The 26772-nt window shown below is 52.2% G+C and overlaps 1 protein-coding gene across 1 annotated transcript; it reads left to right on the forward strand.

The window, feature by feature from the left end:
- The first annotated feature begins 3145 nt into the window (after window positions 1-3145).
- LOC100908084 (protein dopey-1) lies at window positions 3146-26460 on the forward strand. Its single transcript, XM_029111588.1, is given in 23 exon segments — window positions 3146-3492; window positions 15807-16050; window positions 16149-16533; window positions 16710-17198; window positions 17327-17658; window positions 17728-18389; window positions 18923-19019; window positions 19130-19325; window positions 19417-19621; window positions 19710-20886; window positions 20960-21202; window positions 21315-21571; window positions 21740-21872; window positions 22210-22408; window positions 22505-22737; window positions 22826-23358; window positions 23401-23652; window positions 23816-24110; window positions 24367-24688; window positions 24800-24955; window positions 25082-25480; window positions 25614-25802; window positions 25938-26460. Coding segments are annotated over 23 exon segments (7518 nt in total). The 3' UTR covers window positions 26111-26460.
- The last annotated feature ends 312 nt before the right edge of the window (window positions 26461-26772 follow it).

The raw sequence follows: 26772 nt of genomic DNA on the forward strand, positions 1-26772 counted from the left end.
CTGAGGTTCCGGGGTTCCGGTATGGATTCCCACGAGGAATACCAAAAAGAATCATGAGTGAATCGCAGAGAGGTGGGTCCCACACGGAATGAAAGAGGGAGGCCTGGACGCATCCCGGGTACGTTGCTGGCATGATGGCTGGCAGATCATGGAAGGGGTATGGCTCAACAACTGGATCCGTGAATCTTTCGCCATACGCGATAGAACAGCAACTAAGGACTCGAGTTTCGTACAGAAGGCGCAGAAGTCTCCCAATTCAGAACAGATCCAGAATCTTTGAGCCCCAAGCCCTCAGAGCCTTGAAGGGGAGAAAGCCGTGTTCCTCTGAGGAAGAAGTAGTCTGTCTATCACCGAAAGCTGCTCCATGATCATAACCTTGGATTCGGGTTTCAAGCCGGCGCCGCCCACCCGAAACAGATCTCCGAAAATGCCGCACGAGGAAATGGATGGTACGATTGCTTCGAGCCCCCTCTAGACCTGGAGCCTGCGTCGCATCAGGACGGATTTCCGCTGGAAACCTGAATAGCTTCGGAGAGATGAGGCGCTATCAGTTCGCTTACCTACGAGAATAATTCCTCAATTCGATGAATTTTCAATTCCGAGGGAGGATCAGATCGCATTGGAGCATATGACCGGACCTACTTCGGAAACGCCCAGCTGTGAATTCCTCGGACGCGCCATCAATTCCACGACGATTTGGCCGTCAGAGCCGTGATGAGCCCTCATAGGATCTTCGCTCAAGTCTCGAAGTCAAAATTTTGGAGCTTGGCGAGTCTGCTGGTAATTACGTACTTTATGCCTCGTTTGTTCTTCCGAGCTTTGTTCATATCTGGAATCGATACGGAATCTGAAGGGTCGGGCCGTGGTCTGGTGAAGTGAGGGAGTCGTTTGCCTTATGATGGTAGAACTGGAGACTCTCATGAGAAGCGTCGATAGCATCCGATATCGAGGTAAATCGAGGTAAAGAGCTTCAGTCAGTGCCCTTCCCATCTTGCGAGGAATGTCCGCAGAATCCTCCGCCTGGCCCGCCGAGTTTTCCGTGTCATCGCGACTCCTGCCTCCTTCTTCGCCCCCATGGGGCAGACTGAGACTGCTCGGTGTCGATCCCGATGATCTCCGTGACCTTTCGTCCACGGGTACGGCAACGCATCCGAGGTACGAGGTCGAGCAACCGATCGAGTTCTGCTTTGGGAGCTAGTCAAGCTCACCCGTCTCTCTGAACAGACAAGCTCCGGTGCTTGAGGACTACCAGCACGACCCGCATTGACCTTGGTTCTCGACGGGAGTCACAACACTCCTCTCTCTCCGGTCGACGGATCTTGAGAGCGAGGCGGATTTGGGCTGAATCCAGGTCGACCCGAAGTCGGCTGGCGCTATCCCGAAGGAGGCGACCGTCCCTGGCGGGGCTGGAATAAAGAGACCTCTTGAACAAACCATGAAACACAAAAATAGTCGATCGCGGACACTGACTCAGCAAGTGTTGGAACGGACTCAGCTCGATGATCCGACGATCGCTCGGATGCGGGAGCTCCACTGAGGCGGAGCTCAGGGGAAGGTGTTCCCGGGACCTTCGAGTAAACATTCTGAAGACGGAGATGTTTCCATTTCGCTCAAGAAGAACGGGTCTCGTCGCACGCAAGTCGAGTAGCAGGCCGAACATGTGGCCGCGACTACGACAGCTCTTGCGACGAGTCATCATAATCGACGGTATTGTTACAATTGTATTATCATAAACAAACGTAAGAAACGAAACATCGCGGCATACATATGGGCTCCGATTGCTTATGTAATGATGGCGCGCCTCCATGCTGAGCCATTCGTCACGTAAATGCGGCGGGTGGGAGAGCACCGAATAGGAAACATGGTACACAACGTAGATAGACCTTGTGGTGCCTAGATCTAGTGTTGTCAGTCACAACTCATTCATTGAGTTGGCCAGGTTCTCAGCTGTTGCTGCGAGACAGATACAAACTCACTTCTTGAACACATCCCGCGGGAAAGTGAGTTCATTCTCGCCGGTACCTGTTCTGTGGCTGTGGTGACCCTCGATCGAAGACCGCGGGCCGGGCACCTCACGACAATCACCTCATGACTGCGGCTTCGACACAGATGCGAAAACGCTCTCTACGTGGTTGTTCCCGGGACACCGCAGACTACCACCCAAGGTGAAGGCTGGAAGCGAGGCCGTGCGTGAGCCCGCATGCTCCCGATTCCAGAGGAGCCGCGACTCATCCGCGAGCGGCGGCGCCACTCGACACCCATGGTCCACTCATACCGTCGGCTCGGTTAGTCATCTATCCATCCATCCACGTAGTCGATCGATTGGAGCAACGAGCGTAGGAAAGTGTTTCGGAAAGTGCGACCCTCAACCGGTGAAGAAACGAATTGGAGACGGGCGGTACATCGAGAGCTACTTGGCACAACATCTGGCCATCGATGTCAAGCGGACGGCTGGTTGACACGCGTTCAGGAAGGCGACCAGGCGAACAACGGAGACAGACACCTAATAGAGAGAGCGATCACCGAGCTGCCGTTGGAGCGAAAAACAAGCCATCGGACGGAGCGACCGACCGACCGGCGGTCGTACTGACCGACTGACGACTGACCGACTGCCTGCCTCCCGGGCAAAGGGACCTCGGACGGACGGGCAGACAGAAAGGCAGACCGCGTATAAAATATTTACAAGCGCGATGGCTGCTGAGGAGACCGCTGCCGGCTGACAGCGCTGGTTCGCTCCGTCTGTCCGTCAGTCAGTCAGTCCGTTCCGTTCAGTCGTCTCTCTTCGCCGTAGTTAGGACCGACGTCGCTAGTGCCGCCCGCCAGCCGTCGCGTTGTAGTTGCCTACTCATTCGGTCGCGGATTCGATATAGGCAAAGGTGCAAGGTGCAACGCCATGACCGAGCTTCCGGCGATAATGTGTTCTAGTGCTTCTGGTGGATAGGACAGTGAGAGTGAAGCTGTCTTCATCAGTTGATAATCTCCGTACGTACGAACGTGTGTATGTACGTCGATGATGAGCTCGAGCGTGCCTTGTTCGGATACGTCGGAGTGTTCGCGCGGATGAATAATTGCTGGTCAGCTCCGTGGTCGTCTTTCAACGCAACAAATATAAGCCTCCGTCAATAGTGAGAACCAATGAGCCAAAATGCCAAGTTCCGGTCAAATGTCAGGGTACTTCAGCAAAAAAGCCCGGAGTCGCCGCTCAGAGGGCGACACCGCCGAGTCCAGAAGCGAACTCACATTGCCGATCGAAGAAAGAACCCCGTCGAGACTGAGTCCGATGGCGGCACTCAAGTTCGAAAAGCTACGAATCTCCCCGGACGTGTTCCACTTCGGCTACAACAGGAAGAAGTCCGACAAAGACGATACATCGTCGCGCGGAAGCGATCGGGACTGTCTCTCCGACAGCGAGACCGTTCGATCGGATGTTTTCGACCGACTCATGAACGGCAGCGTCGGTCAAGTTCGACGGAAAAAACGCAAGCACGAAACGTGAGTACTCAAGATGGTATTGGCAACATAGTCGTAAAGATTTATCAGAGTGAGAATATTCGTAATGTGGCGGAGCGCACGTGTGGTATGCCTCACTCCAGAGTTGGCGGTACCGCAGCCGTTGTCGGAGATCGTAGAAGTAGAGCTCCCAGGGAACGCAATAATGAGCTGAGTCGACATTCGATAAATCCGCGATTCGTTCCCCCTTCGTTAGCAGCAAATGTTGCCCAATTTTTCTGCTCGTTTCCCCGCTTCGTCATCGGAACGGGAAGCCGCAATAGAGACGAAACGACCTCCGAGGCTGAGCGTTTGCGTTCCCGTGGACTGGCGCCCTGAGACCGCGGAAAAGAGCGCGCTAGAGAAAAACAGCCCATGGAAACTCTTGAAACCATCTTCCAGATATGATCTATGTCACAAGTGGTTACAGGGCTGAGTTCACGCTCTCCCGTCGATGGACATGGAGTACGGAATGGCTCGCGGAGGAATCTCGGAGGGCATTCGCATACGCAGTCGGTGCGCCCGATTTCCGCACGTTCCGTCGACGACCTCGAGACCGCGATATTCTCGAAACTCTAGCGCGAAAACACCAAGCGGGCCGCCCGCGGGAAAAAATCATAAGTCACTGTCGATTTCACGCGGAACGGATTCTGCTCTTGTATGAGAGAACGTTTCAATAAAAAAGACCAGTCACGTCACAATGCAAACGTCCCTGGCGCTGACGCTCCACCCGCCAGGCACACCCGGCGCTCAGCGTGTTCGCAGCAAACACATCAAGCGAACAATGAGCGATATCGTGTCCAATATGGGATCGAATTCCGCCGTAAGGTCGAAGTATGAAAGCGCTGTCACAGATCAAATCTGACGAGGGTCTAATCTGCTCGCTTCAGGGAAAATCACCCTTCCGTCCGACCGCGAGCTGATTCATGGCGAATCCGCTCGTTTCGCTTATCGTTGCGCTCGTGGCAGTCTCTCCTGAAAGATGCCCACTCAGCAAACTCACGAACGTCAATCGCACAGGAATACGGGTGTACCTAGTTTGAGGCGCTGAGTGTCCCTCGTGCGGGAGTCCGAGGACCGGTAGGCATAGCGAGCAATAATCTCTGAATTAAACGCTCAAACGTTCCGCTTGCCTCGACGCGCTCAAGTGAGCTCCATTGGAACAAACGACTCTATGTTGACAGGATGCGGCCAACGGAAGTCGATTCGGAGTGTTTTAAGTTCCGACAAAACGAATCGATTGTAAATCGTACCGAGGGATGAAATAAACGAGTCGATCCTCGTCTTTTGAGAACTCGATTTAGAGCACGGCGGACGAAGCCAAAAAGCAGATTATCCGGGGATGGGTAAATGGAATGCAATCGGAGGGTTCCACGACGGAGGCTAACTTACCATGTCTCCGAATTGATCCGCCTTGAATTCGAAGGAGATCTATACGATGACGTACTTGATGTTATGGCGAGCATTGAGATGCAAAATGTGAAGGAGGACCTTCGATTGGGAAGCCCCGACGTAGGAGCCTCAACGCTCCGTTTCGCGTCGAACCTTGCAAGAATCACAAGAAAAAATATCGAATCTCCTCTCCGTGCGCATTGGATTGCATTGGACTCCGAGTCGAGCTCCTGAGTGTCTCACTGCACAGAATAGGTCCCCACCTCGGTGTTCTGCCGCTTGGAATCGAATAGTCCCGACAAGGTCGATTCGAATCTCTGCCAGGTGAGGCAGGGGCAACATTGTCATTGACTGTAGAAAAACCCAGCGATCGATCAGTAATGTTGCTTATCGGGAGCGTATATGGTTGAGGGACGCGAGAAGACTGGGTTCCGCGGAACCCTTGGGGCTCCGTGGGCGAGTTACCGAAACGAGCACTCAGCCCTCAAGCGAAGAAGATTGGGTGGCTTGGTACTCCTCGTCTGGGTTACACTTCCGCGCTTGGTGGCTCAGAATGACGTCCTTCCCAGGCAAAGCCTAGTAGAATAACGCCCGAACACCTGTAGACGCGATGAGCCGGGCACAAGGAACATTCGAGGGCCTCCCTCGAAAGCTCCACTCCGAGCGAAGGGTCTTCGTAATGATGCGCGAGATTGAGCTGACGAACGAGAATCCTAAGATATTCGGTCTCTGAACGAAAGTCCGAGACAAGTCATTTCATCAGCGTTGAGGTTAATGGGTGATTCCGATTAGGAGGCGGATAGGCTCAAAATTCCGACCGTCACCGTCGAGCTCACCACCCAAAGCTCGTGGATCTGCGTAGAATAGCTCGCTTCTCAGCGACACTCGATAGGCAGCGCTCTTACGGCACGTTCGATAGGGTTGGACCGCAGAAAGAGTGAGAGCGAATCGACGCTAGACAGCGATGCTGATGCACATGCCATGCACTCATACTCCCTCGGAATCTCGACTGGATCGCGCCGATAGTTCTCGAGAAGATTGAAATTCTTATACGAGCTTAAAATGCTCATATAAGAATGCCGGACCGTCCGCCAGACCTCCCGACAGGTCGGGAGGCTCCCGCATGGATTTCCGCGTAGACTGTAATCCTCAAGCCTAACGGAGTTTCCCTCAGAAGCACTGTCCCGAAGATTCCTGTTCGTATCCCACGAGGTTAGGGTTGGATCAGAGGTCCCACGCGAATTCGGCGACTTCTAGGGCTCATCTTCGAGTGGCAGCCGTACGAAGAACATTTCTCGACTATGAACAGCTCAAAGTTCGGATTCTCGGGATCTTCCCTCTTCGCGATGAGCATTCAGCTGACGAACGATCCAGCAGCACAACTCGGACCAATAGAGCTGAGCAGAGCAGAACGCCTTCTCTTGTCGAGGATGCGGAAAAGCACGGAGACCACGTAATCCAGCTCGAATGAACTCCTCACTCACCGCGATCGATCGGACGCTTCTTGAAGCAAGGCTCGTCGATCGGCATCCACGCGAGACTGACTCGATGCCTAGCGGCTCGATCTCAAAGAGAAACCCATATGTGGCGAGGAGAATGGGGTCCGACATTGTCGAGGGTCGAGCGTACCACGCACTGATGGAGAAGGCATCCGCCAGTTCAGTCTCGGAGTAACGTCGCAGCGGGCCGGAAGAACCAAGATCAATGCCAGAAATCTCCAGGCATTGATCGATCTGCTGACGGCAGCGTCCCGAGCCGAAAACGACCTCGCAGAGTGAGGCAAGGGGTTTTCTTTCTCAAAAAGTGACTGAAAGTCTTTTTCTGCGGGACACGGCCCAAGATCAAGAGAAGGTCCAGGAGCTCCGTGTGCGAAACGGTATATTTTTTTCGGGTCCAAGCAGGCGGATGCGCCCAAGGTTCTGAGCCAGCATCGGCTTCAGAACACTCCGGCTCTTCAGCGTCACGCTCATTCACGTATTTAATGTGATGGGTATGCATGTAGGCGCTCGTCAGTCAGTCAGCGGCTCCCCGAGAAGGTAGCTTCGCCAACATCAACGACAACAATAATCACTACAGCAAGACGCACTGGATTAGATCTTTGTGGAAGAGGAGAGGGAGGAACCGAGCCGCGAGATCTTCGAACAAGAAGGAATGACTCATTGAAATGATCTGACCTTGTGACTGGTCACCGAAATACCCGATCACCTCATATCAACCGATTTACTCCCGAATGGGATCGATCGAGCGGCGCTTAGTAGCGGACTTTTTCACGGTTGCGAAAACAAAAGGATTTCGCCGCATGAACTTCCAGGATCGATGAGACAATGGCCCGCGGGATGGCACCGATGCGGCATGCGGATGCTTGGAGCTCCTCTATCTGCATTGTGTCAAATCCAAGAGACCATGATTCTTCCTCTGGGTCAGTGTGCCGAATATTCCGAATCAGATTCAACTCGGCTAGACGTCGCGGATCCGAGACAAGTTGAGACTGATCGTATGTATAGGATGTTGCGGCCGGGAGTTTTTCTTTTAATCGGATCTGAAGTACTCCTAAACGTATGCCTACCTCTGGCGACGGATCCGGAGAGAATGAATCGTTCATCGGACGGGAAATGTGGCATCAATGTATGTTCGATCTTTGAGAAGAGCGTTTTTGCAATAATGGCTCGTTCACGAACAGTTTGGAGAGACGGTGAGTGCATGAAGCGATTCAACTTTCTCCTCGCCTACGCCGCAACTTCGAGCGGATTAGCACCGCTTGGCCGATAAGATCGTAATGCACTTTCAAATCAATCAGACTTGGAACGCATGATGGTGACGTTGCTCTCGTAGTATCTACTTGTGAAACGCCTAACTGAGTGAGCTTCTGTGCGTCCTAATCGGCGGAACGGACCATGAATTTCACGTGAGTTCCATCAGTTTCGATACTCTATCTAGAAAATGCCCTCGCGTGCGACCGGTAGACGAACTAGATCGGACCTTCAATGAACATCTCGAATCATCAGCTGCTATGGAAATCCTCTGAATCGGAGCTATGCGCGGAAAAATGGATCACGCACAGTGTTCCCTATGCCAGATGCGACTGATTGACCGCGAAGTCCCGATCCAGCCAAAATTTTATTCGGAAGAAACCAGTAGCAAACAAATGGATCACGCCAACTCATGATTGGTCTCCGGAAAAGAAAATGCTTCTTGCCGAGGAGCAAGCAACCCATTACGTATTGGAGTCTGTAGAGCCCAGTCTGACTCTGGATTACCCGATTCTTCCTGATGACTCCCGTTCAGGGATCTGAATACGGAAATGAGTTCAGATGCACAGCGTTTCGGCTGCCAGCAGCTAGATGTGTTCCGTCCCTCTCTTTGAAAGCTGTTCAGACAGAGAGCTGGTTTCCCTACTCGTTCGCTTCTCTCCGGAAGAACGGGACACTCCGCGAATCGTATCCTTCCGGCCCGCCTCGGACATCGGAAATCGAATCGGAGGATGGGAAGTTAAAATCCAGAGACGTGAAGTGGTAGAGCTTGACTTTGTAATGAGCTGCTCTATGCGGATCGCCATGCCCTGCCGCCACGACTAGTTTAAAGATTCATACCGCGAAGAGCTCCATTCCGATAGCCCAGATGACTCATGGGTCTTCTGCGCTCCCAGATAGCATGTTCTAGCGAGCAGACCCGGAATCAGCGCGCTCCATACCACGAAATGCGGCTCCAATGGCGTCTAAGCGCCAAGACTCGTAGTCGACGAGCAATCAGACTCTTGCGTAGGCTCACAGTGAACCCCATTTTACCCTCTCTAGTTTTCGGGGCGTCCTATCGTCAGCTGGTCCCGATTCACATTGCGGATGGAGATTGGATCAGACTCTTCAATTTAATGAGTTTACGATTACATCAGCGTGCTCTTAGCTCCTTGTCTGCCACGCTCCAGAGAATGCACTGAGAAATTTAAAAAACGCCTCCATTCATACGATGATCGGCATCGAAGGATACCTCGGAGCTTGCGATTCTCTTATCCGGAAACGAAATTTCGGAAAGCTGAGCTCCTTTGCTCACCAGCAACGCTTTGTACGAGGGGATGAGTCTCTCCAGTGCAGGTCTGGGTATCAGTAGCCAATTCGGCTCTCGAGCTGAGGTTGCACTCAGGCCAAATGACTGTAACGCCTTCGGACGCGGTACGTCTATGCCTACCAGTCCGGCTGCATCTTACACAGGTGTCGCAAGGGTCTATACCGGTTTCGCCTTCAGAGAGCATATGCCTCATCGGCGGAGTACAGTCGATTCTTTGCGGAGCAAGCGGTTTTACGTGCGATTCCTCGCGAAGCAGCCGAAGGAGGGGCGGCCCTGGAGGATTTCTCTAGCCCAATGGAGCTCACGAGCCGTTCGGAGAACTTTTTCCGGAGAGCTCGGGCATTTCGTTCCCTGCATATCCGAATGACACCGATTGCCCAGACTGAACACTGAGCCCTGGCGCCTGAGACGGAGCTTCTTACCTCGAGGGAATCGATTCCCAGATATTTCCAATGAGGAGGCTTCCGGACAAAGTTGCACAGAACGAATTTCGATCACCTAAGGTGTTCCACGATGAGCCCGTAAATAATGAAGACTCTCATCCGATCTTTGTCCTTTGTCATTGGCGAAGAGCGTTAATGGAAATCCCTCCCGGAAGATATCATACCATCGCAGCTGGTGAACGCTTCACGATCTCGAAGGATTCATGGCAGATGATGTCAGCTGGGCGAACGAGCAGAAAAACAGGCACGGGAGGAGTGATCTTGAGATTTCCGGAAACCGTCGACGTCAACTCGAAGTCTCATGCGATCCGAATTCTGACTTCTTATCATCTCCCGGGCTCAGATTGTGTTCCCGTTTGAGACAATCGTCTGAAGCTTGCTGTTCATGCTCATCCCATCAAAACGAGTAATCAGACTTCCTGTATTCTACAGACTACATGTATTCTGAGGAGCTCATTCATAATCTCAAGGCGTCATACAATAGACGACAGGCCATGCTAGTGACTTGCCTTAATGCTTTCTGGTCCTCGACGCAAATAACTAATGCAGCCTTGAGTCTGATACGAAAGAGCGTAGAACAGGTACGAAAGAGCAGATTATGCAGGCAAGATTTGCATTTTGACTCATGGACAGGGTTGGTCGCTGATAGGTTCCTCCCGGCTGAACGAAATTTGGGTTCATGCTCAAATCCGGACGTCAACCAATTTTGATGGTCATTTATCGGTATACTCCACCACACAGGCATGGAATTTCTGTCGATAGAGATCGCTTGAGAATATCTGAGAACTCTTCGAGGGCCGCGGTGAGCTGTTTACACGATGACCGCCGAAAAACTTCCGCGTATCCTTCCCCGGAACAAGCCATGCCGGCAGGCCTAGAGCGAAGCTGACGCGTCGTCAGCCTGTGGATGGCGATCGCTCGAGCTCGACTTGCCCAAGGGACGTCCATTCGGCGTCTCGCTTGGACTTTCGTTTCACAATTTCCTACTTTATAATTTTTCAGCGCAGAGCTGACATCTCTCAGGCAGTCCATATATCGCATCACTGAACCTCGCTTCCTTATAGATGCATCTTATCCTCTTGCGTGTGTTTATCTGAAGCCAATCAAATTCCTCCCGGATGTCTCATTAGGAATGTTTTTTTTCTACCGGATGCATGATCAGAGCCTCTGCCCAGAACTTTAAAGGCCTAAATAAAAAATTAAGCCAAAGCTATAATAGTCCACTGTGCAGGCGAGGAGAGCAGGACACCTGGACATAACTCTACTTCCGGCCGCACTGGGTCAACCGCTGTACAGTAAAAGATGAGGCCATTTGAGAAATCGGATCCGGTGCGAGGAGCCGATGAATGAATCTCTCGGATTCTTCGAGTTTTCTGTAAATGCTCGTGCCCTACGATTGGAGCGTTAAAAAACTATTTCTGAGCGGGACAGGAGAAAATCTCCCATCGAGCTTCTGAGCATCTGAGGTTTGCTTGGATGCGACCTGCAGTGTCGCGAAGTCCCGAGAAAAGACTGTTCTCCCGAGGCAGCCGATTTCCGTGATTCTTTCCGACACGTCGATGAACTGGCTTCGACGTCAGCGTGAGTCATGAGACGCACTTCGTTAAAATGCCGTTCGCTCGGTTTCCGTTTTCGCGTTGCCAACTGCGTTCGACTTTCAATTCCATGAAATTTCGCGACCGTCCCAACGTGTTTCGTTTTCCTTGGAGCAACTCATATCCCTGATGCCATCACTGCGTCACAGAATCACGCAGGGGCCCACGGATCGAAACTCGGAATTGCGTCCGCACTCGTCGCGATGATATTTGTATCGAAACAAGTCGGGGTAGGCAGTCTCGTCACTGTTGAGTAGAGATCGCATCCCCGAAAGGGAGAAAGATAGCCGTGAGTCATTTCCTCGACCACCGCCGAAATCTTCCGCTGCTCTTCTACGGAGTTGGACGTACCGGGACAAATTTCAAATTTTGGCGCGCTTTCCATGTGGCACCGAATCGGTCACTCTTGGCAGAACTTCGAATCAACCAGCTGAAGGCCCAGAACGGGAACGAACGGCGAGCAGCTGTGTGTGGTTGCTCAGTGGTGTCGACGTCGTCGTTAGACCTGTGGTGGTTGCCTGCCCGCTCAGCTTTCTGTGCGGTGGTCGTCGAATGACTGGCTGGTGGCTGGTTGCTGTTGTTGGCGGCTGCTGCTGCTGGCTGGTGGGTCAGTCCGTCAGTCGTCGTCGGTCGGTGGTGTCTGTCTGTATGTTGTCATCATCATCATCATCGGAATTGCTGCTGCTACTCAGTTGTTGTTGAGATTGTTTTCTTTACTGATTTGAGCAGCGGCAGCAGCAGCAGTACTCTGCTGCTTTTGTGACGTGCCCGTGAGACGTGAGGACGTCAGGCGCGAACGCAGGCCCCGAACCCGTCGGCCTAGAGCGACTGATGTGTCGTCTAAACTCCATCTAGTGGTTAGTTGTGCCGTAGTTCAATGCTTCGGTGTGACATTTACATCTTCTCCTTCCACTGCCGACTCTCAGGTGGGAGTCACGGTGGATGTTGCCGTGGTGCCGCTATCTGTGTTGTTCCGAGCGATGCCTGCACTCGTTCTACGCCTCGATAGACCTACAGTTTAAACGTAACGTAGATTTCCGAACTCGATCCGTTCGATCTAGCGAGCAAGTGTAAATCCTGTAAGAAACTTCAATGACAAGCACAGCATGGCTCTCTAGCACCGGGCACAGCAATGATATGTTCGGGCTCCTTCTGGTGACATTTCACTCTAGCTCCATGATTATCTGCCAGTCGGAACGCGACCCGTGAGCTTTTGTAGAATTTCCAGTCGCGTGTCGCCGGACGATAATTTCCCCATGGCGATCGTTTCCATCGATGTCGGGGGACTTGTCGGGAGGGCTTCGGCTGGTCCGGGTCGTTCGATGACACTCCTGTGAACGGTTGACGGAATTCCGCTCCAAGTGTTCTTCGGTGCACAGTCGGTCGACTGACACACTGGACAGTAGCCAGTCATCTGGGCAGGATATGGTGCAGTTGAGCCTTGCAGAAGTCTGCGGTTAGCCGAAATGTAGCCCTTCGGCCGGCCTCGGGGTGGTTCCGTGAACTGATGCAAATTCGCGAACGATCAAGGTACTACCTATCTACCGCAAGCCGGAAAGCTTGTCGATTCTGGGCTGGATTCGGAAGAGCGGGGTTCTCTCCTTGAGATCGATGTCAGATCGATACTTTCGTCGATGGAGTTTCGACTGAACCGGCAGTCGGAGATGTCTTTTTGCTCCAGGCCGCCGGTATGACCTTCTCCAACTTTCACAGTTTTCCTGCGCACCGAGCGGCGGACCGAAACTGAGGATATTGAATTCCGCGGAATGATTTGTTGATGATTCCGCACATTCGGTCGCAGCCTCGTGTCGTCCGGTATGCCATAAGAGCTCCTCGTATGGGGGATCTCGCCGCCGTCGGAATCTCGCCCTCCCCGAGGATCGGAAATCGAGGTATGGCCGACCTTCAGACAATCAACGAAATCGAGATAAAGCGAAGTACGAAGCCTCTTCGCGCTATCTCTGTCTAACCGAGTCTCGAACCTCAGGCAAGAATCTGTGAACGATGAATATCTTCTCTGGAAAAAGTCGGGTGATCAGTTCGCACCGTCTCTATCGGAGTCATGGATCTGTCTCGTCGCCCGCGAACCAAGAGACCTATCGTGCAGATTACTAATTGTTATGCGCGGACTCTATGGCGCGTTTCGGACGCTTCATTCTCTGATTATTCGTCGGTCGTCGGACCATGGAGTCGGGTCGACTTGTTTCCGTCTGGATTACGGTCCTAGGGCCTCGACATGTTCTCCCTCGTTGTCCCGAGCCGATCCGCGTGTTGTTCCGCCTCACTCAAGTCTCGAGAGAGCATCACGAATGATAATTTTGTTGACGCTGCCTCATGAGCGCCGCCGCTGACGGACAGCCGGAAGGGCTCAGCTGTTCGTTCATACCAAACTCGCAGATTGTCGTCAGCCACCTTTGCGTCGCATCGTTCCGAGCGGAGAGTTTCGGGGTCAGCGTCCCGCGGTAGGCCGATGAATGAGGGATAAGCTGCCTGGGAGTCAGGTATGAAGAATAAAGCGCCTCCTCGATTAGCGGGGCGAGGACAGATCAGAGATTTTCTCTGACAGGACTCGGCGCGGCGTCACCCTCACCTTGGCTTCCGTACTCTCGTTCGGCAGGCTCTCGTAGGAGGAAGGGGCAGGCGGCAGCGAATCCCCCGCGCGGGAAGCTCTTGCCTCCGCCACCTGCTCTCGTTGGCGGGTGCAAATACGTCACGGCGACGCTAGAGTCGTTGGTTCGGAAATCCGTGAATCTCCCGCGGGGGGGCTCCGATCCATCCGGGAAAAGGACAGGATTCCCAGCCTGAGAAATTGCTCCATTTGTTTTCAATCATTTCTGACTCAGTCCTCATCGGGCCAACTCCCGAGCACAGACCGGGCCTCAGATCCGAAGGCATTGGGAGACGACCCTCCTCGGCAAAGAGCACAATTAGCGTGTCGCTCGCCTGCTCGTGGAAGTTCTGTCTTCGAATTACCGCAATTGTGCAAAAGTCGCATGGCGAAACCGTTTAGCTTACGGAAGCCGTCCGCAACAGAGACGGGTGTAGCCTGTGCGGGATCTCCCCTGGAGGTCTCTGGTTAACGTCTCCATTCCAGTTCGTGCTGGGCTGGCCCTCCGAGAACGCTTGCGGTCGACGAACAGCGGAATTAAGTCCACGAGAGCGGCCATAGTCTTTCCAGTGGCTTAGGGCAATCCAGCCGAGTGAATGCAACTCTACACTCGTTCCTCTGGCCGTGTCCTTCGTGTTCTCGAACCTGTTGCCATTGCTCCGCCGTTCAGCCGACCAGCTAAGTTGTCGGCGAACAGTCATCAGCCGTTCGCCGTCCGTTTGTCCGTCGTTCTCTGTCAGTCATTCGGAAGGACTCGCTCTTCTCGGGCTTCTTGCGGGCTAGAATAGCCGTGATCAGTGGCTGACGGATGGATGGACCTAATGGAAGAACAGCAACAACGGCTGCCTCTACTGCAGACGCCGCCACCGTCGCCGCAACCGCAATCGACGCCTCAGTCGTGGAAGCCAAGCCTCGTTGACAAGATCTCGCCATGGAAAAGCGCAAACAAAGACAAGTTAGTTCCCGCGGAGTTCCTTGTCGTCTCGGGCCTTTCCGATTGAACGTCGGTCGTCATGTGACAGATCCAGCGAGGCGTGAACTGTAGAACGTCGTCGGACGAATTGGTTTCTCGTCCGTCGCTGGAATTTCATTCGTGGATCGCGTCGGACAAAAACGACATTCTACCTGAATTAGCCAGGCGTCGCGAAACGCTTAGAACGCGTCAAAGCCGACTGTACTCGTCGGACTATAGGTCCGACGCGAGTGTCCTTCGACCTCGGACAAATGAGCGGGGAATAGTTTCAAATTCGAACTGAAGACCGAAATTCCAATCGAAATGGACGGCGGCGTCGAGGAACCATGGGAATTGCCGAGGGAAAGCGAGAATTCACGTCGGAAACTCACTGCTCCGAGGATCCACTGCGTTTTCAGAGATCCGAGCTCTCTCTGGAGGTCGACGAATACTCATCCGTGAGAGCGGCTTTCGAGGATCCTCTTCGAGACGGCGGCCCTTCGGATTCTGCGGAGATTCCTGGTTGCGAGTCGAGAACTTTTCCGATTTTTATTCTAAACAGCCTCATTGGCGAGTCCGAATGAACTTCCACGTTTCTGGACAGTCGAATCTGCGTGCCCGTGCCATACGCCCCTTGACGCTTGTTTCGCCGTCGAGTAGTTATACTGAAAGGCCCAAAGCTGGCCTAAATATCTGGGTGGAGCGTCGTTCACACAAGCTGTGATCTTTGGAGGGCCAAGTTTATCAGCTTCTCGCTCGAACTCCTCAAACAGATCCACGCGGAGGGAAAGACTTTCCTTGACTCAATCTGCTGTGTTCGACCGGACTTGGCGAGAAAACTAGCTGCGCCCTTTCAAAAAGAGCATCAGACGATGCTCCGAACATATCGTCATTATGCTCCGTGGCCAACATATTCCGTGGGGGTGATGCGAGGCCATATCGATCTCGAAGGACGAGGATGAGAAGTGCGTGTATTTTCCGTGGACCTACGGCGATCCTCACCCTCAGCGACAATGCAGCGGTAGGATCGGCGACCCGTCTTGCGGTTGGAACGTCCGGGGAGTGATCTAAAAATAGTTTCTCGGCTGTGTGTGTCGTCGAAGTTTCTCGAGCCACCGAATCGAATCTCGTGAATGAAACCAGACCGTGTCGCCGGAACGCATTTCGGCGCAGGTACCCACCAACCCGTTCCCTTGCTGGGGTGAGCTCCAACGCTTTCGATCGACCACGAAAAAGGTTTAAAATAATTTCCTCTTTCCTTCTAGGTTTCCGACAGGATCTGGCGGGAGCCCTGGAGGAACTGGCGAACGGCCCGGCGGCAAGATGAGTGCATTAGGGGGCGGGGCAGCAGCCCCCGGCTCATTGTCAGCCATGCAGGCAGAAGAAGCCGAGCTGTTGCTAGATACAAAGTACAAGAATTACATAAGCCAAATAGACAAAGCTCTGAAGTCCTTCGACACAACATCTGAATGGCAGGACTTGATTTCCTCTCTGAGCAAGCTAAACCGGGTCAGTGAGGTTCTGGAACGGCAAATTATTCCGCGCGATATGTGGTCGGTTCTCGAGAGCACCCTTCGATTTCTTCTGACCGTTCCCTCTCCCTTCAGCTCCTGCAGGCGAACATGAGGTATCCCGTGATCCCGAAACGCATCATCATCGGAAAACGACTTGCCCAATGTATGCATCCCGTGTTGCCGTTCGGCGTGCACATCAAAGCCCTGGAGACTTACGACATAATATTCAAGTGCATCGGAAAAGAGAGATTAGCGCACGATCTATTCATATATTCGGCCGGCCTATTCCCTCTGCTGGGGCACGCTGCAATGAACGTGAAACCAATCCTGCTGAGAGTATATGAGGACCACTTCATACCATTGGCCGAGAAACTTCGACCGGGGCTCAACGGCTTCTTGGTCGGGGTCCTACCCGGTATGGAGGAAGGCGGAGATTCCTTCGACCGAGTGAAACAGCTTTTAGTCGACGTAGCGAGAGGTACGGTCTCGGTGGACATTTTCTGTTCTGGAGTGGGAGAATAGGCATCTGTTTTGATTTCTAGCGTGACTAATCGATGGATAACCACGGAATATTCAATCGGTAATGATTCATGGCTAATTATTCATGTTCCATGTTGGACATCGCCGCTATTTCATTTGCTTTCGTCATTTCAGGAGTCGGCGTGACCTATTTCTATGGATGCCTCTGGAAATGCGTTCTCTGCAATCCGGCTATTCGGTTGCCTGCGATCACCTTCGTCACATCGAAATTCGATAAGAGACGGCCCATGCAAGAACAGCAGGAGTTTTTGGGAACTGATCGCGATTGCATGGTGGAAGCCGTCTGTTCGTCCCTGCAGGACACGTCGATCCTGGTACAGCGCCATACTCTGGATTTTATCCTTGCCGGTTTTCCTCTGAACCAGTGCGTGGTGGAGCAGAAAGACCGCATTCGCCTATGCACATCCTCGCTCGTCGTGCTCCTTCGTCGCGACGTGGGTCTGAATCGCCGACTGTATCAATGGATCTTCGGTGCTGAGGCTGCCGAGACCGATACGAGTGACGCGGCGAGCGCCACAATGGACTATTTCAAAACGCATTCGGCGCCGATTGTTCTCGAAGCGCTTCGGAACCTCTTTAGTGTGAGCAGAAATTACTTTCCGTGTTCTCTCTCGAATATTTTCGATTGACCGTCGACAAGATTTCCCCGACAATATCTCCCGACATCCCGTCTTACGTTCTTTGAGGAAGTTGACGACGACGCTCTCCTCCCTTTCAGTACTCTCCGGCAGCTTCGACGTTGGGTTTTCCGACATCTTTCTCGGTGATTTCGCCCTACCGAGTCCTGACGGCCCTCATGGATCGGAACGAGATCAGCGTTTTCATATTGGATGACATCCTGATCGATGTTTTCCGTTCGTTATACCTCGAGTGTCATACCGCCAGGAAGCTTAGTCGCGATGATACGAGGAAGTCGAAAGGACACAGGAGAATATCAAAACACACTCCCGAACAGGACATTGTCAAGGCGGCGAACCTATTCTTCTGCAACCTGGAACAGAAATATCTCTGGGGGTGGGTTGATCATCAAAACACCTACGGCATGACCCCTATCAGGAGAGAAGTCGAGCGCAACTTGTCGAGCGAACTTTGATTGAAATTCTCTCTTTCGCTCAGGTATCTCGCGAAAGAGTTCAAAACATCGTGTGATCAATGCCTTCTACCCGAGATCAAAAGTGTGGTCGCCCCCGTCGGTTCCGGCCGGCCCGTCCTTCTGGAAGTGTGTCAGTTGTTGGAATTCCTGCTCGAAGTCGCCACCTTGGACAGTTACAAGGAAGCTCCCTGCGAATATTTGCCCACCCTGTTGTATGAAATCAGTCAGGCTCTCGTACATGCGTGCGAGAAGCTCACCATGCCTCAGCTCTTGGCATCGCTCAAACTGTGCTCGAAAATCCTTCTGAAGGTTCGTATCCGTTGAACGTCGGCCCTCTCAGACCCGGAAGATCGCCCAGGTCAGACCGTGGGACATCAGTCGAGAGGATTCAATCTCGTTGCCTCGCAGGTACAACCTCCCGACTTGATCGTGGATGAGGGGAACGCTCTCGAATCACCGCCGCAAACACCCATACCGACGCCTCAAACCGCCGTGCCAGGCGGTCACAAACCCAGCCATTCACGGAACGCCTCAAATTGCTCCATCGAGACCATCAGATCCGCTAAGAGCGTGACGCAGGAAGAGATCGAGAAGTCTACGACCTTGCCTTCGATGATCGGGAATTGCATCGAGGCGTTTCAACAACTTTTCCTCAAGTTCGTCGAGCTTAAAGTGCTCAACAATCCGCAGGAAGCCGCGAAGTAAGTTCGTTCGGCTGATAGAATCCCTTCACACCGAATGCATGAGCTAGATACTAGATTTGCGGGTGCCTGCCTGATTAAGGAAAGCGTGTTCCGAATTTTCTTGTCCTCTCCGTACCTCGGTTCTCCTCGCCAAGTCGTCCTGTATTGTAAGCTTCTGAACGGAAGCAGTATGATGCACGCGCAGTATACCACTAATCGGGTAATAATGTGCTTTCGCAGGTTGAGGTAGCGTAGTTTAGGTTCGCCAGAGTTTTTGTGATGTCCCTTCGTTCGCTCTTGCTATTCTCTTCTTTTTTCACTGGCCCTGCGAGCTTCGCTCGTACGATGCGAAGGAAGAAATACATACGAATGTTGTGACAAATGTCTCACAGTGTTGCATACCTATGAATTCTACCTTATTGCTGTCGAAGGCTGTGCGTAGATCCTCCGTAGTCTTTCCGTGTCACTCGAAGCCCCCATGACGTCTCGAAATTCCCTTTAATAATTAGACACTGCTTCATCGTTTCGTGATTTTCTGGTGGCTTTCGCAGTCTCTTCCATGGAGCTCTATGTCAGCGTCAACCGGATTCACGGGATCGAGAGATGGACCTGTCACGACTACTGGAGAAGTGCCTGCAGCAGGATGAGGTGCGTACTCCGCCAATGAAGCGAATTCTTCGGGTGGTGAACTCTCAACAGGCGGGGAGTAAAAGTCAGCGATAACGTTTATCCCACGGCGTTTCTTTTATTCGTTTCAGGTGTACCAAATCTCAATAGGTGTTCCGAGCTCATCGTCAGAGTTTCCTGGAATTGTTCTCTTGCTGAAGAGCAATTGGGGAGAAGAGACCTTCAATACGCTGTGCTCCTTGATCGTAGAACTCAGCAGTTTCCCCGTTAGCCTGTGTTCGAACTCCAAACAAGTTCTCGACAGCAAAGGCTCAATCTGTGAGTAGAGTTCACCGATGCCGAGGGTGGGGGGGGGGAGGTCAAAGATGATCGTTCGGAGGAGTCTTGGGTCTAAGTCTGTTTCGAATTCGTTTTTTAGGTGATGGCTTCCCCAAATGGTTGTCTCACATGTTGATGCTCTCGTGCTTCGCCGAGAATAAGGACTGTCTCCTATGGACCCTTTCGATGACGCTCGACCTGATATACCTGAGCCGTACCACTGTGATCTCACTGATGAGTGAATTCCGCGGCAAAGGTGTTCAGTCCATGGTCATCATGCCGATGATTCATCCATTAGAATTGAGGTAAAGAATATATTCTGGCGGAGCTATTCCACCATTTGCCAGATTTTCCGCGCGATCAACGAGATTCTCATGGACATTTCCTTCTTAGATTCATCATGGAAGAGACCCGTTTCATACAAGTGGCTACCAATCGACTGTGGGAACTGCTTCGAGAAGACGACGCTCAATACCATTTGCGGGTAGCGGAACTCCTACAGAAGCTCCACAATTTAGCACCCAACGACGCAATGTGTGAGAATGTGCTGTGTCACGGATTATCCTCAGACAACGCCGAGACCCAGATCGAAGCCCAGAAGAAATTCGCTGTTCTGTGGCATCTGCTGCGCGACATCCGACAGCGACCTCAGGCCACCATGAGATGGTTCGATCGATGTCTGTTCCAAATGCTGGATTGTCTCACGAAAGATTCAGGTCCCCATCGAGCGATATCCCAGTTCTGGATGGAGCACTCGCTCTCTCGTGGAGATCTGAGCCGAATCCTCGAGCCGATCCTCATCGTACTGCTGCACCCGGACACGTCCCGAGTCGGAATCGCTCACGTTTCGATCCGCAAACAACGCCTGACGGTTGATCAGCGTGCTCAGGACGCCGTGAGAGACGACGACTTCGATCGCAAAATCAACGCCATTTCCCACGTTGCGGGGAGCATACGATTCCACATGAATGGGGACAAGACCCCTATGCGACCCGTGGGCTCTCCCGACAAACAGCTGGCTTTCACCTCACTCGATTCCCGGAATCAGTCGACGAAAGCGTCCAACAAATACGTCACCGCGATGACACCCTTGCAAGACATTGAGTTCCCAGCGAATTTAGAACATCAGCAATCCGTGTCGGTGTTTGTAAATCCGATGGGCTCAAGTTCGTCTTTGGTGAACGATTTCCTGGAGCCCGACTCGCTGAACTCGTCGACCTCTGTCGTGCCCGATCTGTCGTGCGTCTCGCGAATCGACGTCGCCGCGATGCGGAAAGCCTCTTACGACGAGGTGCAGAGCATGTCGAACGTTTCCACCGCTCGTTTGGACGACTCGCAATCGGAATCGTCGCGGATCACCGAGACAGCCTCGTTGCCAGGGAACATCTCGACGACGGGCACAGCCGAAGTCGTAAACTCGATAGTCGAAGATCTTCTTGACGAGGCTGTCAAGGGCGCCGATACGATCAGCCTGGGAAGTGAAACCCCGAACCTGCGACGAATTTTCGGGGGAAACTCGGAAGCAGCCACACCGACGTCGGATCACGCGGTCGTGTTCGATTCCCTGAAGGTGAATAAGCTCAGATCGAGAGTATGATTTCGTCATTCAAGCCGTTTCACTCACTTTGAACCTTCTGTTGCAGTCGGTGGACTCCTCGGTTCATCCACTTCATCAGCACATTCTCCTATATTCGCAAGTTTACGATTCAGAGAAAGTCCTTTACGCCCTGCAATCGATCAAGAACATTCTTGATTCCTCTCGAAAGGAAGCGCTCTGGCAAATGGCGAACACATGCATCTACCACGGAGGATTCATGAAGAGGGATCCCGCGGTCGATCTGCTCCTGGCGAGACACAGGAAAGCAATAGACGGTGACACGTTCTCGGTGAGTCCTGGCAGGTTTTCCGGTGGCTGGACCCCTCCTTTCAGTTCCCCCTCGGCGATTGATGAGTTCTCAGAGATTATCTACCGACATGATGACATAATCTCGATTGCAGGGTGAAATCGCCGGAGAACAGCTGAACTACTTTCGATCTTTCAAATACCTGGACGTCCTCGTCTACTTGTGCCTCCAGTTCCTTCGCTCCTACTACCCACATGTCCCTCGAGGCCAAATGACAGCCAAGGACGTCCTAGGCAACTGTAATGTCCGCCTCCTGACTTGCGACGTACTCGAAGGCGTATTTTCGATGTTGGAAGAACGTTTGCACACTCGCAAAGAGTTGCCAGGTCTCGTACTCGATCTACTAAACCGGTGAGTTCGCGGAGCTTCCTCCGTAGCGGCGGAATCCTCGGACAGGTTCCGAATTGAGGAGCATCGAGCGCCATCGGAAATTCCAGACGGCGCTCGATGAGGCATCCGGAGACACATATTCCCGGAGCATCGGTGGACAGCAACGAAATTCCGAATCTCCTGTTCCAGGTGTAAGGTGCAGAAAATTTTGTTGCATTGCCTGGCCTCATGCGTTTATCAGCAAAGGACGGACGAAAAAACCGCCGACGCCTTCACCTTCCAAGTGATAGATCACAACGACAAGAAGACTGCGGAGTTCCAGGCAAGTTGAAGCCCGCGGCTTGAAATTCACGCAGTATTTTGCCAAGACGGCCCGGATCAATCCCGGATGAAAGTCGTTGCGTGTATTTGGATTTGGCGTCAGACATTGCGTTTATGCTTTGCCGCCTTACTCGAAAGAAATGTGAATAAAGCGAAAGTTTTCTTTCGATTTGGCATCTTCACAGTTCGCGGTACGTTCTGTTCGATAATGCCATGATTGTGCGATTGGGTACGACGCCCCTATCCTGCGCCTATATCTGACCTGCACCGCGGAGTATCCGAGTCTTGAAGGGGGTGGAAAACTATCGTTGTCTCGCACGCGTCGTGAGATCGATTAATCATCGATGATACTGAATAACAGCCGTACTTCACAGGACACATTCCAAGTTCACCTCCTCAAATTGATGGGTTCCCTCATACAATTAGAGGACAGCGTGATGAAGCCAAATGCGAATGCGGAAACTGTCGATAACAAGGCAGGGTCTTTCGGCAAAATCAGGTTCCGACCTCATATGAGCACAGTGAAATACGTTCCCAGTAAGTAATAGCGCCCAATATCCGAAAGAAGAGGATGTGAAATCACTCGGGAAATGGGAAGTCTTCTCTGCGTTGCTAATCCTCCGTTCCCTGCAGATATTCCAATTCCGTCGCAGCAGATGTTCACAACCACTGCGCTTGTGGCGCTGAAACAGCATCAGAAGCTACATCTGCAGACGCATTGGATGGATTTGACGATGACGTCACTTCCGTATTCTGTGAAAAATAAATCCCAATCAGTGGCGAAGTTCATCATCCAGATCGTCGTGGAGCTTTGCGTCAATCTCGACACGATGATCAGTGGGGTCAATAGCCAAAAACCGACTTTGGTGAGTGCTCGAACGAATCATGCGATATCTTAACTCCTGGCGATATAGGAATGTCCTCGGTTTTAAGAAGCGCTCCGACTCTCCGCAGAATTGCCCTCCGGATTATCTCGTCACGACCATCGGCAACCTCCGCACCCTGCTCCACTACTGTCTGCTCGATGAAGTTCCTCTTCAAGGTCAAAGTATGAAGCAAGGACCTCCGAATCCCAACCCGACGGGCGCACCATTCCTATCGAGTCTGTTCCACGCGTTCACGTCAGATAATCAAGTCAAGGACGGAAATCTGAAAGAAGTCTCCAATCCCGTCATGACCAGCATACGCAAAGCCTTGATGTCGGATCTACCTCGGTACCTGAAAGCCCTTCTGACCGTTTGGCAAGCCGTGACCCAAGCTGAGAAAGCGGAGAAGCCCAACCACCTGTTGGCAGTGCTGGGTGCTCCGAAACTGGTGAGACAGCAAGTCATCCAGTGCCTCCAAGCGATCTCAGAGAACTACGGGGAAGCGTTCCTGGCCGCTGTTGGTAGCGCTTGGGCGGAAAAATCCAAGAAGGGTCCGAAGCACCACGTCATGCCGGTCTGGTCCTCGGAGCAGCTTTTGCTTGTGGACCTAGTCTATCAGCTGTCGCAGCAAAGAGACCCGACCACGGGGGCGCAGGATGTCAGTCGGAACCAGGTGCAGTTCAACTTGACGAGGATAGTGCATTTTGTGAAGAAGATCCTCAAGGATCCACCGGGTTTGATCGACAAAAAGAAGTGTTCCAGCATCGAGGTTTCAATCCTCCAATTCCTTCTCGCATACTTGCAACAATATCCGAATCCAGAGGCATTACCGAGTGCTTGCCACTCGTTGATGGGACTCTGGAAAGAAGGATTACAGCTCAGTAGTATGCCTCTCGTGCAATTCCATCTGCTGGCGTAAGTTCCTCATGCTCCACAATGATGACGGTGCTCTGGGAGACCGTGAGGCCGCGGAAGGAAGCAGGAAGGAGGACGCGATTGTGTCGATGTCAATAATTTCCAATCCCTATGCCGATACTCGAGGTCCTGCTATCATCGGCTCATTTCTCTTTCCCCGCAGGATTCTCCATGAGTTCGTTCAGAAGGCACCACTGATCGAGGAGCGAAAAGATCAGAAAGATCTCCAAGAGATCGCCCAGAAGCTCATCGAAACAATATCCACAGTCGCTTCGGCCTCTCTCGAGCAAACTACGTGGCTCCGACGCACGCTTGCGGTCAAGTCCGGCGTACAGCAGGACATAACAGAGCAAGACGATATGGATACGGTGGACGCGGTGAAAGTCAAAATTCCCACGGTCGAAAGCACAGCGAATCTGAGCGCGTACAGCGTACAGGCTCTCTTCGTTCTAGCCGAGGTACGTTCAGTAGCTGGCAATTTGTATTAGCGCAATAATTCCTCTCATAGGCGGACGCGCCGTGAGAGGCCATTTGTTTCCGATAGAGTTGAATAATGAGAATGATCGATAAGGATGATCCTGATCCGGGATCCCGAGAGTGATTCACGTATAACATGTACAGGATGAGAAATCAGTACCGTGTGCAACGTTTGCCCTTCGAGCGATCGAATCTAGGCTCGAGCGCCCACAACTCATTTCGTTGGATCGTTTTCAGTGGATGGCTTCAGTGCTCGATATTGTGTACGTGTCTGAAGACAAGGAGAAAGTCGTTCCTCTCCTTTCGGCCATCATGGTTTACGTGTCACCATTTCTGCGTAACCATTCCAAGAACAACGTACCATCGTTCCGAGCCTGCTCGCAGCTGCTGGCTTCGTTTTCGGGCTACCAATACACCCGGAAAGCGTGGCGCAAAGACGCGTTCGACCTGTTGTGCGAGCCGCAGTTCTTCCAGATGGACCACACGTGCCTCAGTCACTGGAGGAGCATCATCGACCATTTGATGACGCATGACAAAACCACCTACAGAGATTTCATGGGTAGGAACGCAGTCCCGCGGACGAAAATCATACTATACCGCCCGGCATTCATTCAGCTGCGTCCCCGATACGCTTGGTCGGTACCTCTCATTCTGGTTTATCATTTCACAGCTCGGGTCACGTCAATACCTCAGTCCGGAAGTTTGAGTATCTTCGTCAGCAATGAGAAGGAATACGAACAGAGGGCCCAACTCCTCAAACGGTTGGCTTACGTTATCTTCTGTTCCGAGCCGGATCAGTACCAGAAGTACATGCCCGAAATTTCAGGTGCGCCTGTCCCTTTGTCAGAATATTTCCTGAAGTCGATGCATATCGTTCTGAATCGGTAGTTTAGCCGAACGCGAGCGATATCCCTAGTCCAGGACTCAGTTTTCGATCTCTCCTCCTGCACAGAACGCCTCGCCGAGAACCTGAAGCTGTCGCAAGTGCCGATAATCCAATCCCAAGTATTCCTCTGTTTCCGCGTGATCCTACTGAGAGTGTCGCCTTTGAACGTGACCTCGATGTGGCCAGGAATCATCACTGAATTAGTGCACGCGTGTCTGATGATGGAGCAAGAGCTTCTCGATGCTGAAGGACAGCGGGTTGCTAAGACCGTTGCGTCGTCACATCTCCAATCGCTGGACTACAATGTGAACACGGCCCCGAATCCCGCGAATCTGACATTATACCTCTCAGCGTGCAAACTTCTCGACATAGCCATCGCCTTGCCCGCCGACATGCTGCCGCAGTTCCAAGTGTACCGATGGGCTTTTATTGGCGACGGTGCGCCTTCAGTAGATGGAAACGATGGTGAGTACCAGGGAGAGCTCGATGTGAATCCGGATTCCCAAGTCAGATATTCGACGCTCACTCGCTTGGGGCGTCTAAAATCACTTTATAGAATCGAGCATTCCGATTGAGATTTTCCTCGTTCGCTCCGAAGGTGAAGAGTTCGTACCGCACATGAAAAGATTAGCGATCTTGTTGAATCAACGATTTCCCGGGAACCGCACAAGACTCCCATACGTGCCTGGAAGACCTATACTGGACGCGACATCAATTGTGAATTTGGCTGATCTGCAGCCTTTCTTCAACACACTCATTGAAAGTAACAAGTCCAAAGCGACGCCAGGTAAGCGGGACAATCGCCTCGCCCGAGCGGATAATTACATGGAAACCTCTTGGGAATCAACCTGAGCAGGAACATTCGGGTGTATTGTCTGCGAGTGCCTCGAGTCACGGCTCACTCTGAGAATGTTCCTTTCAGGCGAAAGTCATCCACCTTTAGTGCAACAACCTTCTCTCTCTCGACGACTGTCGCACGGAATTCAAAGTAGGAGTCTGAGGGAAGCTCCCAAAGATCATGTCGAAAACAAAACCGCGCTCGACTATATTGAAAACATTATCGAGAGTGATTTCCTTGAACAGCGTACAAGTTAGGTTCGTACAATATGGAGCGAGCTGGAGCTTATGAGCTTTTAATGGATTTAGCAATCCGTGGTGGTGTTGTACAGCAGCAGAGCTGAGAATTCGAACGGAAGCATTAGTCGAGCATGGAGGAAACCGCTACCAGATAGTAAAATGATGCGGTAACCAGGATTTCAGAGAGACGATACTTTAGAAACACAATTAATTGAGAGGTCAAGCATATGTCACCCGAGAAGTTGACGAAGCGTGTAAATACATGATTAAAATTTGAATCGAAGCGAGAACTCGTGATTCCTAGAGGTATCCTAGAGTTAGATGATGATGATGATATGTAATAAAAGTGGAACTGTGACCAAGTGAAGCGACAATGGATCGGCTGTTCGATCGTCCACAACTTCTCGCTGTGAGCGTCGCGCGAGAAGATAGGCAGTCAAGTATAAAATTCATGAAGTACAGGTATCCAAAGAGAGTTTGAAAATGTTGTCGATAAAGTTATGAGTATTTACTGCTGATGAATAAAATGCTGCATTTGTCGATACTGGATCCGTGACTTCTCCGTGGTGGTGGATCCCTATCGGTCCCTACGCCCTTTATTCTTATCCGGGAAGAATTTCAGAGCTCTCGGCTGAAAGTATCCGTTACCTCTGGTGGCCCCGAAGGCCTCTACCGGGTAC

The sequence above is a fragment of the Galendromus occidentalis genome, unplaced genomic scaffold, assembly GCF_000255335.2.
Source record: "Galendromus occidentalis unplaced genomic scaffold, Mocc_1.1 scf7180000077451, whole genome shotgun sequence".
Classification (NCBI taxonomy): Eukaryota; Metazoa; Arthropoda; class Arachnida; order Mesostigmata; family Phytoseiidae; genus Galendromus; species Galendromus occidentalis.